The sequence below is a fragment of the Aethalodelphis obliquidens genome, unplaced genomic scaffold, assembly GCF_003676395.1.
Source record: "Aethalodelphis obliquidens isolate GAN/ISIS:26980383/991018 unplaced genomic scaffold, ASM367639v1 scaffold8, whole genome shotgun sequence".
Taxonomy (NCBI): domain Eukaryota; kingdom Metazoa; phylum Chordata; class Mammalia; order Artiodactyla; family Delphinidae; genus Aethalodelphis; species Aethalodelphis obliquidens.
In genome coordinates, this window is record NW_020837952.1 from 53,232,360 (window position 1) to 53,249,223 (window position 16,864).

Sequence of the window (16,864 nt, forward strand, 5' to 3'; positions counted from 1 at the left end):
AAAGCCCAGGATGATACCAAGATTAGCCAAATTACCTTACTAAAAGTCACAAATCAGGCTATGGCTTCAAGTGTGAACACAACATACAAAACACACCATAAAATTTGTATGTGAGGATAGCAAACACAGACAAATAAGAAATGGGCCACCTAAGCGACAGGTGTAGAGCACTACTCTCCATTCTTCACACAAGGCCACCTCTGACCCCTCACAGAGATGTGCAGCCTAAGACCAGAGTCATACTTTCAAAACAAGTGCTACTGACTCCCCATAAGCTTTGTCAGCGCTCCCACTGTGAGAGGCAGCCACTGTGGAGACTTCCTGAAGTGCCAACAAAGTCCTCAAGGCCATCGTGCCAGCCACCGACAGTGACAGAGTTCCTGGAAGTCTGTATGAGGTGCAAGCCAATGAGCTCAGCTTTGTGGGTGCTGGGAGCCACCACAAGACGTCTCCCAATTTCGCCAGTTCTTGCTTTGAAATCACACGATCTTACTATCCCCTCCCCTAGAAACCAAGAAATAGCAGGTAAAAGCTGTCAAAGCCACATATTCAGACAGATCAGGGGACAAGCCAGTCTGACTAGGGGATAAGCGACCTCATTTGCAGATTCTTTTGCAAAGGATGGGGGTGGGGGAAGGCTGGGCAAGAAATGGGGGTGGGGAGGAAACTAAACAATTCCTGTCTTCTACCCCAAATTATTACCCACCTTCCTCAGAATTTTTATGGAGCACTGAACTTCAGAAGGAAAAAGAGACGGGGAAAAAAGGCAAAGAAAACTCAAGGTTGTAAATGTGACTGTACAAAAATCCCCGAGAGGATGACCTATGAAACTAAGCTCCCTGCAACAAGGGCTAACTATGCAGCTGCTTTTTTACTCGCCTAACCGTCCAAGATAAATAGAGCAGGCTCACAGAAGCCCACCAACTTCCAGGAAAATGGAACCAAAGTCCTCTTGACTCACGACAGGCCACATACCCCTGAAATAAATCCCTAAATGAAATCCATACAGGTCTGCTCTGGAAATCATCCTGGCTGACAGCAACGAATGCCCCCTCCTCCAAACAGCTGCCGATCTGCAGAGGAAAAAGCTGCTCAAAATAAAGCAACTGGAAGAACTTCCCATGAGCCTCAGTTCCAAAAGTGTTCCAACTCCAGCATGCGCTGGAGCCCACATGCAAACCCCACGGCGCCCCGAGACCACGTGTGCAGCTCCTCTCGTTCTACCAGCGTGGCTCCTGCTCCCCACCCCGAACCCCAAAGCTGAAAGACTCCCACAGCTTCCCCCGCCCATCCCTCACAAGAAATCATGCTTTGCTTGTGGTATTAACAATTTAGGATCCAGCTAAATCAATGCAGCCCCAAAGAAAAATAAACAGTATGCCTCCTCAAAAACCATATGCTTGGCATAAAATATCCAATACTCAGTGCAAAACCTCTTTTCCTCGGCAAAGCAGAAACCAGGGAACCAGCCCCTATATAGGAAAAGTCCCACATACCAGGGTATTATCTAGGGACTTAGGTCCCTAAAAAATCCGAGTATTATGGTTGAACACACCCATGTGGAAGTCTAAATTTCAAAGGCTCGGTTTCCACCCTTGGGAAAATAGGTTTCTAAGCAGTTACTCAACCATTATCGTTTGGTTATTCAAAATTGTCATCTACTTCATAAGTGGTACTTATCATGTGTGCTGTGCCTTGAATCCTCAGCTGAAATTTCTAGATGCCACGTATGTGCAGAACACGTCAGAAGGAAGTGATATAACTGGTCTCTCTCATTCCCTTTTTAGAACCTGCTTTATTCACTCAGAATCCAAAAAGCCAGAGGCACTATAAAGTATGCCCATTTGCCTTTAAAGAGGCCCCAACTAAACTAGCAAGGGAAGTCTCAAGGCTGGAAAACAGGCGAGGATTACATAGGAGCACAAATCAGAAGCTGAAAGGGAAGGAGGTGGGGATAGCAAGGGCCAGGGAGAGAAGATTCCTGTAAAATACTTCTATGAATCTGTCTCCAAAGCTGAGATTTAAAAGATCTATATCAGGGACTTCCCTGGTGGCACAGTGGTTAAGAATCTGCCTGCCAGTGCAGGGGACACAGTTTCGAGCCCTGGTCTGGGAAGATCCCACATGCCGCAGAGCAACTAAGCCTGTGTGCCACAACTACTGAGCCTGCGCTCTAGAGCCCGCGAGCCACAACTACTGAGCCCGCCTGCTGCAACTACATAAGCCCACACGCCTAGAGCCCGTGCTCTGCAACAAGAGAAGCCACTGCATGAGAAGCCTGTGCACTGCAACAAACAGTAGCCCTGGCTCGCCACAACTAGAGAAAGCCTGCACACAGCAACTAAGACCCTACGCAGACCAAAAAAATAAAAATAAAAGAACGCATCAATTATCCTCATTTTCAAACATAGCCAAAGAATGATCTGAAAAATAGCATATATTCCGTGAGGTGTCTCAGTTGGGTATTTTTCCTGCATCCATAAAAACAAGCTATAATAGCTTATGAAATTCACTGGTTGGGAACGGAAAGGCTAAAGTCCACAGTCGATCAAATGGGTTTACTCCCAAATGGTGGTAATACATCTGAACTGCAACACTCCAGAATCTCTCAGCAGCACCGTAAAAGGTAGGTCAACAGCCTGCTCCAATGAACTGGAACAGGTTAGCTCTAATTGCCCCTTAATCGTGTGGTTCCTCTACTTTCCTCAGCCACCCCATCACAAAGGCACTTTTTATACATATGCACGTGCTCTCAATTAATATCTGAGCACAGGAAATGAAACATCAGGTTGCCATGCCCACCCGACACATTCGGTAGTTAAGTTCCACCCCAGCTCCGGTTTTCAAAGACCCCTCTCTCACCTTTAACCCTGATATCAATGGGAAGATCAGGTACCATTCACAAATCCCACAACACCTAGTCTTCAGAGGAGCTGGAAAGCAGACCAAGGACTAGACCCCCCAGGGAAAATCTGGAAAAACAATTAAAGCCATCTGCTGGCCCCAACCGAGGAGCAGGAAGACAAAGTTCACTTCAACAAGAAGGACAGTTTCTTACTCCGGCCCAGGCACAGTGCAAGATCCTATGGATCCCAAAGGCTCCCCTGATCTCACAGTCTGGTGGGGGTAGAGGGGCAGACAGTTGAACAAATGTTAATCTAAAAGTCCTAAAACAGAGGTCTGGACATGATGTTCTGGAAAGCAGCAAGAATGTGGGAGGGATGGGAGCAGTGACAAAAGGCATCCAGGAGGAATCAGTATCCCAACTTATTCTTGAAGACTGAGCCTTACAAATGAGAGAGAGATGTGAGGCAGGAATTTCAGGTGGAACAGAAACAAAAGCACAGAGGTATGAATGAGCCTGGGCAGCATAGCGTGCTCAGGAAGCTGCAAGTCCCTTGCCATGGACTTGGAGGTGGAGTGTAGAAAGAAGCTGGAAAGGCAGGCACAAGTCAGGCCAGAAGGACCTGGTAGGCCAAACGGAATGGACTTTATCCACAAGTCAAAGATAAGCTATCAAATCATTTTGAGCTCTTTTAGATGGATGAATCTGTTAGTAGTCAGGAAGGTGGGTTTGAAGAGTCCAGAAAGAGACCACAAGAGACAAATGCATCCCAGCCCAATTTCCACAAACAAAAATGAGAACAAAACGTGCCATCTATTGGATGCAATACATTTAACCAACAAACCTTATAAAATTTGGAACAAAATGACATTTTCGCCACTCCTGCATCCCAAGTACCACCAAAACAGCCAGTGCCTCTGTCACCCACACTCCCAGGAGAGATCCCACAGCTTCCTGAAATGTCCACATGCCCAATGCAGGGACAGTGACATTTCAGGAGTCCTTTTAGTCCTTAGCAAAGAAGAGAATGTCTCCTCTTCCTCTCATTGGAGAGACCACCATGACAAGGTCCATTCGCCTCCTCCACGTGGATGTCAAACCAATTAGATTTCCCAGTTTCACACAATGCTCATCTCAGGTAACTCCCAACTCCGGCACTTAATAAATCAGAAGCACGTTAACCACTCCATGCTGATTGAGCAGTAAGCAGGAACTCGTTGAGTGCTGTGTAGCAGGTTATAAGGGAGGCAAGAAATAAACATTTACTGCCGAGCTCCATGATGAGAACTTTAAATAATCTCAGTTTCTCATTATAGCAGCTCATCAGCGTATGCAGTAATTCCCCCAGTTCACAGATGTGTAAACAGGAGCTCAGATGTTAAATATCTTACCAAAGGTCATTCAGTTGGTTGGTAGGTGGAGGAACCAGGATTCAAACCCCAATATGAGAAATTCTAAATAGTGTTTCTTTCACTACACCATACTTCAAGTATGTATGGATAACAAACATAATGACATATTAAGGTTGGTAATAATAATAGCAACAGTATCTCTCCCCTTTAAAAATTGAGAGGGGAAGCACATTATACAGTCTCAGATGAAGGAATCACTCAGAGAAGACACAAATGAGTGATCACAACTGGAATCTTCAAATGCTCCAAAAAGGTCACTCCTGAGCATTAGTGGCCAAAAACTGTTCAGACTCAAATAATCAAAGCAACCTGACTATACTCCAGTGAAATATATCAAATCCTCCATACCCTTCCCCTCAGGGTCTCTTAGACAACATCTGAAAACACTCATGGCTGATTGCTTGCTCTCGCTGCGCTCTCTTAAATGATTTCTCAAACTACTTTACCACCCAAATTACAGAAATATGTCCAGGATTCACATGGCAGTTCTGATCCGATTTGCCCCAATCCTGGCTCAAGCAGCTTTGCACTACCCTCCTAACTAGATCAGCGCCAGCCAATGGGTTTATTCAGGCTGATCTGTGATGGATTAGATAATGAAACCTTAGCCATGTAAGCTGCCTGCTTGTACTGGGGCTGTGGGGGAGAAGAATAGGAAACTCAATACTCCTAGGGGCCACCTAAACACCACATGCACTGGCCATCCCTCCTCCATCTGTTTGCTCATGCTCCAATTACTGCCATTTCCTTTCCACCGTCTCGCATGCTCTTCCCTTCTGTCTCTGAAGGAAGTACACATTTGCCCCAGAAAAAGATGTTTACCACGCTTTACAAATGCATATCAAAAAACAATTCAAACAAGTCCATTCACTAAAATGACCATCTTTATTTTTTCCACAAATTATTAAAGCCTGATATCAAACTGATGGCCTGAGAGATGCCAAACCAGAGATTCACTAGCAACATTCTTGTTTACACCAAGTAGTACACTGAATTTCTTTCCCAGCCCTGTAATCTTGAGGCCTGTCTGCATCAGTCTGCTTTATATCAAAATGAAAGTTAAATCTCTAGTTAGCTTTTTGTTGTGTTCACATGTCAGTATGATAGAGAAAAAAAAATGACAACGTGGCTAGAAAAACGGGAGAGGAAGTTAGGAGACAAATTCAACTCAGGCTAATCTCTTGAGTTGCCATGAAGAATAATTCTACTTTGAATTCAGATCTTTCTCCTTCTCAAAGACATTCCCAGTTTCACAATCACAAGCTTCCTTGTGAGGCTTGAAAGAAATTAGTAATTTTTACATGACTGTGCCTCAATTTCTCCAACTACAATATTTACCACTCTGGTAGTATTATGGGATGAATGTCTGTGTCCCCTCCCAAACTAATATCTTGAAGCCCTAGCCCACAGTATGATGGCATTTGGAGGTGGGGCTGTTGGGAGGTGATTAGGTCATGTGGGTAGGACCCCCATGTTGGGATTAGGACCCTTATAAGAAGAGGAAGAGATCTCTGTGTGTGTGTGTCCACTAGCATACATGGGGAAAAGGCCATGTGAGCACAGAGCACACAAAGCAAGAAGGCAGCTGGCTGCAAGCCAGGAAGAGAGCCCTCGCCAGACACCAAATCTGCCAGCACCTTGATCTTGGACTTCCAGCCTCTGGAACTGTGAGAAACAAATTTCTGTTGTTTAAGCCACCCAGTCTATGGTATTTTGTTAGGGTGCCTAAGCAGATTAAGACATGTAGAAATGGAAAATTCAATAATTTTAGTGAGATATAGTTCAAAAAATCACTTTGAAGGAAAGCACATCGTTTTTATAACTCTACCCAAATGGTAGCACCACGTTCAGTTTCAGCACCAAACGCTCGAAGTCCAAAGAGACATCCACCTAGGAGGAAAGAAACCCAGAACCAAGCAAATGGGAAGATAAAGTACTTCAAGAAATACAGTATCTACAGAGCAATTACAGGCTACCTGGAAGCCCTTCCCTGAGACCAGAAAGTCTTCCTGCTACTAGTGGCTGATTCACCACTAACATGAACAACTTCTGAACTCACTTAGCTACAATGGATTTATGACTCTATGGTCAGAAGCAGTTAGTTAGCCATGTAACAATCACATTCCAACATTTCACTACCATAAAGAATTTTGCTGAAAGCTAGAAATAATAATTAAGGTGCACCTTGCCTTATGAAGCAGCTAAGTTCCTAGAAAGTTGCACAAAAATTGAATTTTTGCTCATCAAATTGTTTATATTCACTAGAAGAGCTGAACAAAAGAATTTACTCCCCGGTATGTTTAATAAAGCCCAAATTTTTCACATATATCAGACTTGCTTAAAGTGAAACAAACCTCTAATATCTATATATATAACTCACTTAACTTTCTACCAGGTTAGAGTACAATATTTCCAAATACCCCCTTTAACAACTAACTACATCTCTCAAGCTGTGTTTCAGTTTTCAGGTTGAATTTGTCTCTTCCCTCCTACTCTACAGTGCAGGGTTCTCTAATTCTAAACTGTTTCCAGGGCTGTGTGAACTCCTCTGCCATCCACATAAAGCTTCTGGATACTGGCCTTGAAAAGGAGTGACCCGTCCTCTCCTCTCTAGGGTTCCTTCTTAGCATAAGGATTATAACAGAAGCACCACAGACTCTCTTGTGTCCCTGGTGCTCCACTTGGGGAAGTAATGATTTATCCCAAAAGTTTAGTGGCTGTAACTCAACAGGGTTGGAATCTGCAGCTTAGAGCTGTAGCTCTAAGCCATAGTCTTGGGAAACTAACTCCTGTTAAAAAAAAAAAAAAAAAAAGGGTTAATCCTTTGACACTCAAAAGATTGGGGAATTTCTGGAAAGAACTTTCACCCCTAAATTTCATGATTTTTTTCTATCCCTTAATTATTTAAAAAAGGTAAAATTTCAACTTCAACCTAACAGGCATTGAGCACTTACTATGTGCCCAAAACTGTGAGGTATTACAAAGGATAACTACGAAGAAAATATAGTTCCTGTCTTCTAGAAGCTTACAGCATCACTAGGGAAGCAAGAATAAAACAATGAAAGGACAATACAAGATGATGCATAATTTAGCATCAACACAAACAGGAGGCAAGAGGAGGGTCTGACTGGTGTGAACTAAGCTGTCAGGGAAGGCGTCCCAGAAGAGCTATGACCTCCGAGAAACTCCATTTGTGTTAAGATATAAGAAAAAAAACATGTGCTTTAAGACAAACCCATATACCAAAAAGCAAGTTACTCTAGATTTTTTATGTGTATGTTTACGTGGGCCTATAGGCATGTCTACACCGCTGATATTTCCTAAAACTGCCTCACCCCTGCTCGTTCTCCTCCAGCTACACTGGTTTCTTGTTCTCAAACACATCAAGCGCACTCCTCCGTCAATGCCTCTGTACCCACAGTTCTCTGCCTGAACGCTCTTCCCTTAAATATCTGAACAGGCCCATTCCCTCAGGTCATCCAAAGGTCACCTATCAGAGATGCCCTAACCATCCTCCTCACCACTCTCTACCCCTTCCCCTGTTTTATTTTTCTTCTTAGCACTTAGGACCACCAAATAATAGTTGATTTCTTTACTGTCTGTCCCTTTCAATTAGAATATTAGTTCCATGAGAGCGGAGTCTTTGTTTTGTTTACTACCATATTTCCTGGGCTCTAAAACAGGGCCTGGCACTTAGCAGCTGTTCAATAAACATCAGTTAAATGAATATTAAATATCCTATCCTTCTTATCAGAATGATAGGAAGGTCCCAGGGATGTAGGTGACCTAGGCTTAAATTTTATCTTTTCATGAACATTATTTTTCCTTTACTCCCAATTATACCTCAAATTTCAACCTCCCCATAAAACTTTCCTTGACCATTTTGGCAAGAATGACCACCTCTTTCTTCTGGCCCCAGTGGCACAAATCCTCTGCATGCTTTGGCTCTAAATTTTGCAATGTCTTGCAACACACATCTACCCTGTGGTATCTCTACTTCCATTCCTCTGGAACTTACCAAAAAAATTCACATATATATATATACATATATATCTACATATATATATGATATGCATACATACCTATGTATGATACACATACATATACGTACCCACACACGTGCACTTTTTTCTTTTTTTATAACTTTTCACCCATTTTGGCTCCCCACCTAGATTGCAGACACTAAGTACCTTAAGGTCAGGGAACTTGCCATATTTTTTTAGAGATAACTTAGAAATCATCCTGTACCAACACTGTATTTTACAACCAAGGAAACAGAGGCCCCCAAAGAAGGGATTTTCCCAGAACCATACAGGTAGTTGAAGGTAGGGGGCTAAATCAGGGATGATCTGCATACCTGTGTCACATGGTATACTGGAACTACAACAATGAGAATGCATAAACTGAAAAATAAATAAAGATCCACAAGTACACAGAGTGAAAAAAGGATTCTCTGTGGGATAATTCTAAGTTGCCCATCTGTACCCAAAGGACCTAATCCACTGCTTCCTCTGCATACTCCAAAGTCCCTATACACTGCTCCATTTCCAAATACTACTATCCTCGGCCAATTTGAAGGCAACCAGCAAACAATGGGCCCCAGAAGGAAAGGTGGGGAAGGCAGTGGGAGTCTCACTATTAACCACGATTGACAGAAACGATAAATGAATACAGACAGACACAGATCTATGCACACACCAAGCAGAACATGCTCACCAGCACCCACATCCAATCTTCTCTCCTCGTCATCCAGTGTTAACCCACCTCACCTTAAGTCTCCCCATATTCCTCTATATTTTCTCCATGGCCCGAGCTTTTACTTCTCACAAGCCCTCTGCCTGAGGGAGTTCAAATGGAGAACAAAAGGAGGCAAACGAAACAAAAGAATTCAAAAATAAACACCAAGAGGGTCACTTTACCGAAGTCAACACAAGTAATAGAGCAGCCTCTGCAAGGGAGACCAAGAAGCGCACAGCAAACATGCCAGGCTTAAATACAGCTCCGTCTCTAACACAGGAAGTCAGACAGAGCCTTGAAAAGCAGAGAGAGAAGAGCACAGGAAGTCTTTTAGCACTGCAGAGATTTCCAAGAGTGCTGTAATGGAGAGAGCACAGGAATAGGAATTAGAAGACTAGGCTTCTAGCTCTAGTTTTACTACCAGCTAAGTGAGTGGCCCTAGGCAAGTCACTAGTCTGCTCTGGATTTTTGATTCCCCATCTGTACAATGAGGTAGTTAAAACATTTTGGGACTTGAATAAAAAAAGATGAAAACTGTTGACTTTCTCCCACCAAAGAGTTCTATTTTGCATAAGAATCTTCCAAGTCTATCCAGGTTAAGAACTCCGGTCAAAGATGATGTCTCTGGTCCCTTCTATCTCTAACATTCTGTGATTCTAAGAGAATTAGGCAGAAGTCTAAACGACTGCTGGTAGGTAAGCCTCACCCTTTCATAGTAAGTATGTTCTGAACAGAGACCAAATCCTAAAACCTGGGAAGGTTTCACGATCTTCCTCCAATTACGAAGTCAACTGACATCGTCACTACATTTGCCAGTCCCTATCCAAATCAACCAGCTTCTCCCTGAGTCCACAACTCAGAATCCAGTCTTCTAACAACCCTATAAATTTTCTTTTATACCCCAGGACATTAAAGAACTAGTAGGTGCCCCAGCTATATAAAATGCAACTGGCAAAGTACAGGAGGGGCAGGTCCTGTGTCGCCAGACTCAGTAGCTCCACAAAGTTAATGAGTTCGAGCACCACGGCGTCCCCTAACACTACCCACCTCCTCGTACTTCTCACACTCCTTGTGGAACTGATTTAACCCACAATCTAAGCCACATCCCCTTTGGGCTCTCGAGGAGGTTTCTCGCTTTTCACTCCTCTCCTTTCTATGTCGCTCCCCTTCTCCATCCCAGTTGCGTGTCGAGGGGCTGACAAAAAGGTACTCCCTCTTTGCGGAAGGTTTCCCACCACTCTCTCCCCGTCCTTGACTGGGTCTCCGGCTCTCTGGACACCAGACCCAGGATCTCTTGGCTTCCACCCCACCCCAAGGAACTAAGGAAGGGTTTGAAGAAATGGAATCCATCTCAAGCATTTCCTCCCAACACCTATTCATGCGACGTGGCCCCCCGTCCCCTCAGGGATCAGGACCCTCCGGGGCACACCAGGTTCCACCTGCACCCTTCGCGTCCAAGCCGGGGCTCGCCCCACCTTCCAAGCAGGCCCCGACCGGCCCCCTCCCACCTCCAAGCCGGGACCCCGGGCAGCCCTCCCCGCTCCAAGCCCGGGAGTCCCGAGCCGCCCCGCGGCCCCCGCGCCGCACCCCCGCGGTAACTGGGCACCCGCCCCGCATGGTCACCTGCATCCCGCCGCCGTCGGCCGCCGCCTCCTCGGTGCGCGGCCGCTTGCTCAGGCCGGGTTCGGCTCCGTCTCCTCCCCCTCCGGGCACCGGCAGCTCCAGCTCCGACTCCCGCTTCATCCCCCGGGCAGCGGCGCCGGGCCCGAGCTGAGGCGGCTGCTGCGGCTGGGCGCCTTCCGCCATCCGCCCGCGCCCCCCTCGCCTCCGGGAGCCCGGCGACCCGCCACAGGCCACCTCCCCCTGGGCCTCGGCCCCGACTGTCGCGACAGGCGGGCGCGCGCCTGCCCCCGCCCACGCGTGCGTACGTGCGTGCGCGCGCGGGCCCGGCTCCCCCTCGCCGGTGGCGGGCGGTCGCCGCTGGTCGCTGGCAGGCCGGCTTCCCGACTCGGGGCAGCCGGCGGGTCGCGACGGGCACTCGTTCGCGCCCCTACGCGCACACACGATCTCCGGCCCGGCCCGGCCCGACACGCGCCCCGCCTCGCGGACTCACGAAGCTAGCCCGCCAGCCCGCGCTCGTTCCCTTACACTGGCCCTCGCCACACACCGGGCCGAGGGAGGAAGGGGGCGGTCCGGGCTCCCTAGGCGTGGGGAGGGGTGTTTATTTGCCGTGAGGTGGGGCTCGAGGCCGGAACGAGCTGACTGGCTGGGATCCTCCGACCCGCCACTGTGGCAGCCCCGGGAAGGCGGGGAGAGAGAAAGAAGGAGGGAGGGCCCGGGATCTGGGACTCCAGCCCGCGCGGGAGGCCGGGGCGGCTGGGGAGGAGGGAGGGGGGCGGCGGCCGAGCCCGCGGAGGGGGCGGGGCCAGCGCCCCTCGGCAATCTCCGCCGCCTCCGCTCCGGGCGCCCGAGGGAGGCCGGGAAGAGATCGGGGGAGCTCGGGGATTTACGGCGCGGTCGAGGGATTGTCCTGGAGGTACCGCGCGGCTGGAGTTGCAGGGCGGAGGGGGCGGAGTCTGTTTCCCTAAGGGCGGGGCCACAGCCTAGAAAGGGCGGAGCTTGAGAGGCCCGAGGCCGCGTAGCATCTCCCTCTGGCGGGACTCGCTGTGCAGAGTTGTGCAGAGAATTCGCCCATCTGGCCGCGTCGGTTCCAGGCGAGAGAAGAGGCGCTCTGGGGGAGAGAGGTCTTTGCTTGCTCCCTCTCCCGCAGGAGAATGGGGATCTCGAGTTGGAAAGTCCAGGAATGAAGCCACCACTACAGGCCTCTCTCCCCAGTCCTGAACGCCTTTACTCTAATCATAATTATTATCACATTTGTGGTCATCTTAATAATACCTGATGTCTGTAAGAGCTTCACAGTTTGCACAATGGATTCACAGACCCGTTCTGGAGACGGTGGTATAAGCAGAGTAGATACCATGATCTCTGTTTCATTGATGGTGAACCTGAACCTTGGTTAAGTCCTGCAGATAAAAACTGGCAGATCCATATCTCAGGAAAACAGATCATATTCTCTTTCTTTGCACCTTGCTGCCTAACACTTTATTGCTTATCAACTTCGTGCAATTAGAGATATTTGTGCAATAGCTTCTCTTTCTTACCGACTATAAGGGCTAAGGCAGCATCCACTTTCTCTGGGTTCCATGTCGTACCCACCCCTGTTCCATCGATTGCAAAATGATGAGATGATTTAGATCATTGGTTTGAAAGCAGGGACGATTTTGCACCTACCCCTCTCCCCCAGGATATCTGTCAACATCTGGAGATATTTTTGGTTGTTACACCTGGCGTGGGTTGGGGAAAGGGGTGCTGCTGGTGGATAGAGACCAGGATCGACTGGGAAAGTTGCTCAACATCATGCAGTGAACAGGACAGTTCCCACAACAGTTATCAAGCCCAAAATGTCAATAGTGCTGAGGTTTAGAAACCCCGGGTTAGATGATTTCTCAGGTCATTTCCAGATAGGCCTATGATTTATCCTTTGAACTTGGGTTTAACCTGACTAGTGCTGGAACAGTCCAGTGATAAAGATTCCTGCTTGGAGTCAGACCAACCCAGGTTTGAATCCAGGCTTTACCACCTACTGCCCATGTGATGTTGAACCACTGATGACTTAAGAATTTCTATATTGAAGGGGATTAGGGCCTGCAGACTGGGTGCAAGGGAAGACTGGAGGACTTGTCTTAAAGCTGAGTTTTCATAGCAGGCACATTGTTTTAACTAGGCTATGTTATGGACCAATAAAAATAGTCACGTTTTAGCTCTGTCACTTACAAGTCATGGTGCCCTGTGAAAGCTACTTAGCCTTTCAATGCCTCAGTTTCTTCATCTGAAAACTAGGATAATAATAGTACCTTTCTGAAAGGATTATTGTGAGGGTTTACATGACTTATCACACATTAAGAACTTTGAACAGATTGGCCTATGGGAAGCACTCAATAAATGATAAGAATGTATCATTATCACTACCACTGTGTTTTTTAGATTACATAAGGTGGCTTTGTGAGGCTGCTAGAGATTAAGATGGTCAGACAAAGCTCCCCAGGTCAACCTTTAGTACAACCACTGTTGGGCAAATCAAGTATTTTCACCAAGCCTTCAATTCCTTGTCTGTAAGATGGCAATAATTGTCACAATGTTGTTCTAAGGAATAAACGAGACAAAATAAAGTACTTAGCACGGCGCCTAACATATAGTAACTGCTTAATAAATGGTAAATATTTATCATGTAATTTGTTTAGTGACAGTAAGCTACTGGCTAGGGACCCATGGGGCTGGAAAGAGAAGCTTAGACATCTCTTAATACCGCTATTTGGGCCTCTGGGTTGGGAGTGCAAGTACCTGCAAGCTTGTTCTTGAGCTCCAACCTAAAGCAGCCGGTACTCCACAGCAGACGGAGCCTGATCCTGTCCAACCAAGCATTATGTATTTAAAGAAAAACTGGGATGTTTCCTGATGGACTGTGGAACAACAATGGCTATTTTTTTTTTAACCTAGGGATATCAGTGTTCGATTTTCCAAAAAGTTTACTTTCTAGACTGGTATCTTAAGAATTCTTTTCCCTTCCCCACCTATCTTGCCAAAATACTGGAATCTAAATGATGCTAGGTCCTTCCTGGGCTGCTCCATGACCCAGCAAGAAATAAGATTTGGGATCAGGGCTGCTTGTGACTCAAATTATTGTTATCCAAGTAGCATACATGTCCCCTAAGAAATAGAGCGATGTGGTATGGGAATGTTTGAATGACCAGGCAGAACAAAGAGAAATTGGACCCTGCCTTGTAAACACACATTAAGCAACTAGGGAGGGAGAGAATAGAAGCCTATAAATAGTGGAAGAGGCCAAATGCACCCATGACGGCACAAAGACCAGGATCATTTCTCTCATATATATCTGCAGCTACCTGTTTGGGAACAAGTGGTTATAAAACATTACAGAGGAAGAGGACAATTTTAAAATATTTTCCTAGAAAGAATTTTGAGCTGCAGAAACTATGGAAGTCCTAACATTTATTCATTTATCCACTCAACAAACTATGGGCAGGAGTCTAGGATACCAAAATGAGTAAGGAGCTCACAGTCTAGGGAAGAAGGGATGAGCAAATAAAAACACAATTGTAACACATCACGATAAGGAGGTCACCACTCACAGTGGTCAAGCACACGGACTCGTGTCAAACAGACATGGGTTTGAATCTGGCATGGCCATCTCTCTGATCTTGGACAAGAAAGATCCTTCGCATCTCTAAGGCCCAGCTTTTTCATTTGTGTGACAAGCACTGATAACAACCCAATCTTCATTCTCCTCTTATTCTTTACTAGCAGAACCTCAATTTTGTTCAGGGCAGAAATCTTCCCAGCTTTAAAAAGAAAAACTAGAAAGAATTCTCAAGCTCCCTGGCAGGTGAGGGTGGCCACGTTGCACAGTTCTGGCCAGAGAGAGAGGTAGGTAGGGGATAGCATCCCTTCCCAACTAATAAGACAAAACCATAAGGCAAAGACAAACATAAGACAAAACCCTTCATCTTTTGCTTTTTGTCATTTATCCTTCCTCCCGCCCGAAACACAGATGGGAAAAATGACAGCCCTCTTGTGTCCACAGTAACAAAAACTACAGGCTAGGAATGGTACTATGCAGCCACCATAGCAGCCCTAGCCCATCCACCTCTAATTTATCGTTATTTGAGCAAAATAAGTTCCCATTTGCTTAAGCCACTGTGTACAGGTTTCTACATGCAGCCAAACTTGACTCCTCACTGATATAATCTGTAAACTGAGGATAATAATAGTACCTCCCCCCACCCCGTATTCTTTTGAGTATTAAATAATGCATGTAAAGCACTTAGCATGACACCTGGCTCATGGACACACTCAATAAATGGTAACTTAGACCTTTTTACTACCATTATCACTCCTGTTGTCCTTATTAATATGATGAGTATATGTGCCAACAGCTATAGGAGTGTATAGGAAGATGTAATTCCCCTTGCCTGGGGGAGACAGGACAAGCTTCACCAAGAATGTTATGCTTGATCTGGGTCTTTAAAAATGAGGAGGAGTTTCCCACAATATGGTTGCTGATAAAAAGTGAGCACATTCTTGGGTGCCTGCAAGGACTTAGGAGACATTCAGCACTGCTCACCAGGAGAAAACTCTGATAAGGTGATAATAGTGCCTGGATCAGGTCAGAGGACCAGAAATGGAGTCCGTTGTCTTCAAACTGTGACTGGGAGAGGTAAGTGGGTGCCAGAGCACCTAGCCACGGGGCCTTTGTGGGCCCATAGCAGACAAGAGATTGTATGAAAGATCTATTCAAACACCCGTTATTGTTAACCCTATACTCTGGTTACTGACAGCCATCAGATGAGCTGTTGGTGTAAATCTCTGTATTTAGAAGCTCTTTGAGAACATGAGTGTTTTCTTAATCCCTTCCTTGATGTCTGTGTACCTAGCACTGAGCACAGAGCTTGACACAAAATATGTGGCTATTCCAACAACCCTGAAGATATTCAAATACACAGACCTTCATCTCACATCCCCTGGAAGACCAGATAAAGACCCAGAGCAGAGCAGAGCCTCTTGGAAATGCTATCTTAATCATGGACTCTTCTAAATAGAGGCAGAGTGCTCGAGGCCTGAAATCCTTCCCCCAAAATGTATTATCTCTTTAATCAGAGAGAGAAGAGTAGATATAAATAGAAGAGAGCATTTTCTACTCCAAAGCTTTCTTTTCCCAAAAAAGAAAGACGGAGAATACCCTTGATAATTCATCAGCCGGATGAAGGGGAAACCACTCCTGCCATGTGGCTGGCTGATCCAGGAGCAGATACAGAGCCTAATGAGAAACTGAGTTCAGCAAAGGAGGAATGTCTGATGTTTAAGCCTCATTAGGACTGTAAAACCAGCCGTCCAGACACAAACTCGGCCATTGACTTTGACCTCACTTCCCTACCTCCCTCTGCTCGTGGCATTATTGAACCTGGGTTTTTCCTATATGCCAGAACCTTGCCAACCCTTTTGCCCTTCACATAATGTGTTTGTCTGGTTTCTATTTCTGTAGTTTGATGAAGGATGATAGCAGGGTATTGAGTGGTTGTTTTTCATTTAGTGCCGTCACCGCCCTCACCCTGCCCCCTAACCCCCGCCCTCCTCTCAAGTTGGGTTTTCATTGTCTGTTTTGTGCCTCATTCTCGGTTGTTATTGCTTCCTTACAGAGTGGGGAAAACATTTTATTTTATTTTCCAGGCCCTGGTATACATAGCCAGATATATGCATCTTTCCCGCAAAGAATTATGGTGTTTTAAAATTGGAAATGACCTCAGATGAGAAAAGCAGGGAAGGTCAGATATTCACTGAGACCTAATACATGCCAAACCCTGAAGCAGGAGACTTTTTCGCATTTAATCCTCACAACATGTCCGCCAAACAGGTGGTACTACATCTCATTTTACAGATGAGAAAACTGAGATCCAGAGAGGTGAGACGACAAGCTCAAGGTCATACAGAATGGTTACTGACAAAGGAACTCCCGTCCCCCTACTCCAAGCCCACTGTCCCTTCCATGCCTCAGCTTGTCTTTGCAGACTTTTTAGGGCGTTTTAAATTGGGAAGATACAAATCTCATAGGGAAGACGGGAAGAAAAGTATAACTTTTTGTTTTCTGAAACAGAACATGACCATCTTGATCCTGCATTCCACCTGGGGCATAAGCTCCTGGATCTTTGTTGCATCAGGACATTAGGTCTTCGTCGTATCCGGCACCTGCTCAAGGATCTTGCTCCGGGGCGCTGTCTGGATGTCAATATCCATC

The 16,864-nt window shown here is 46.1% G+C and overlaps 1 protein-coding gene across 10 annotated transcripts in view; it reads right to left on the bottom strand.

Annotated features, from left to right (window-relative positions):
- Positions 1-11,302, bottom strand: part of RBFOX2 (RNA binding fox-1 homolog 2) — a 262,326-nt gene extending 251,024 nt beyond the window's left edge. For 3 of the 10 annotated variants that reach the window (XM_027107503.1, XM_027107501.1, XM_027107506.1), the window contains exon 1: positions 10,618-11,300. In XM_027107503.1, coding sequence (XP_026963304.1) covers positions 10,618-10,800 — 183 coding nt within the window. In that variant the 5' untranslated portion in view covers positions 10,801-11,300. Of the gene's footprint in view, positions 1-10,617 lie in introns of all 10 variants that reach the window. The other 7 variants (XM_027107500.1, XM_027107514.1, XM_027107499.1 and 4 more) reach the window with 4 other exon arrangements.
- Positions 11,303-16,864: the final 5,562 nt, after the last annotated feature.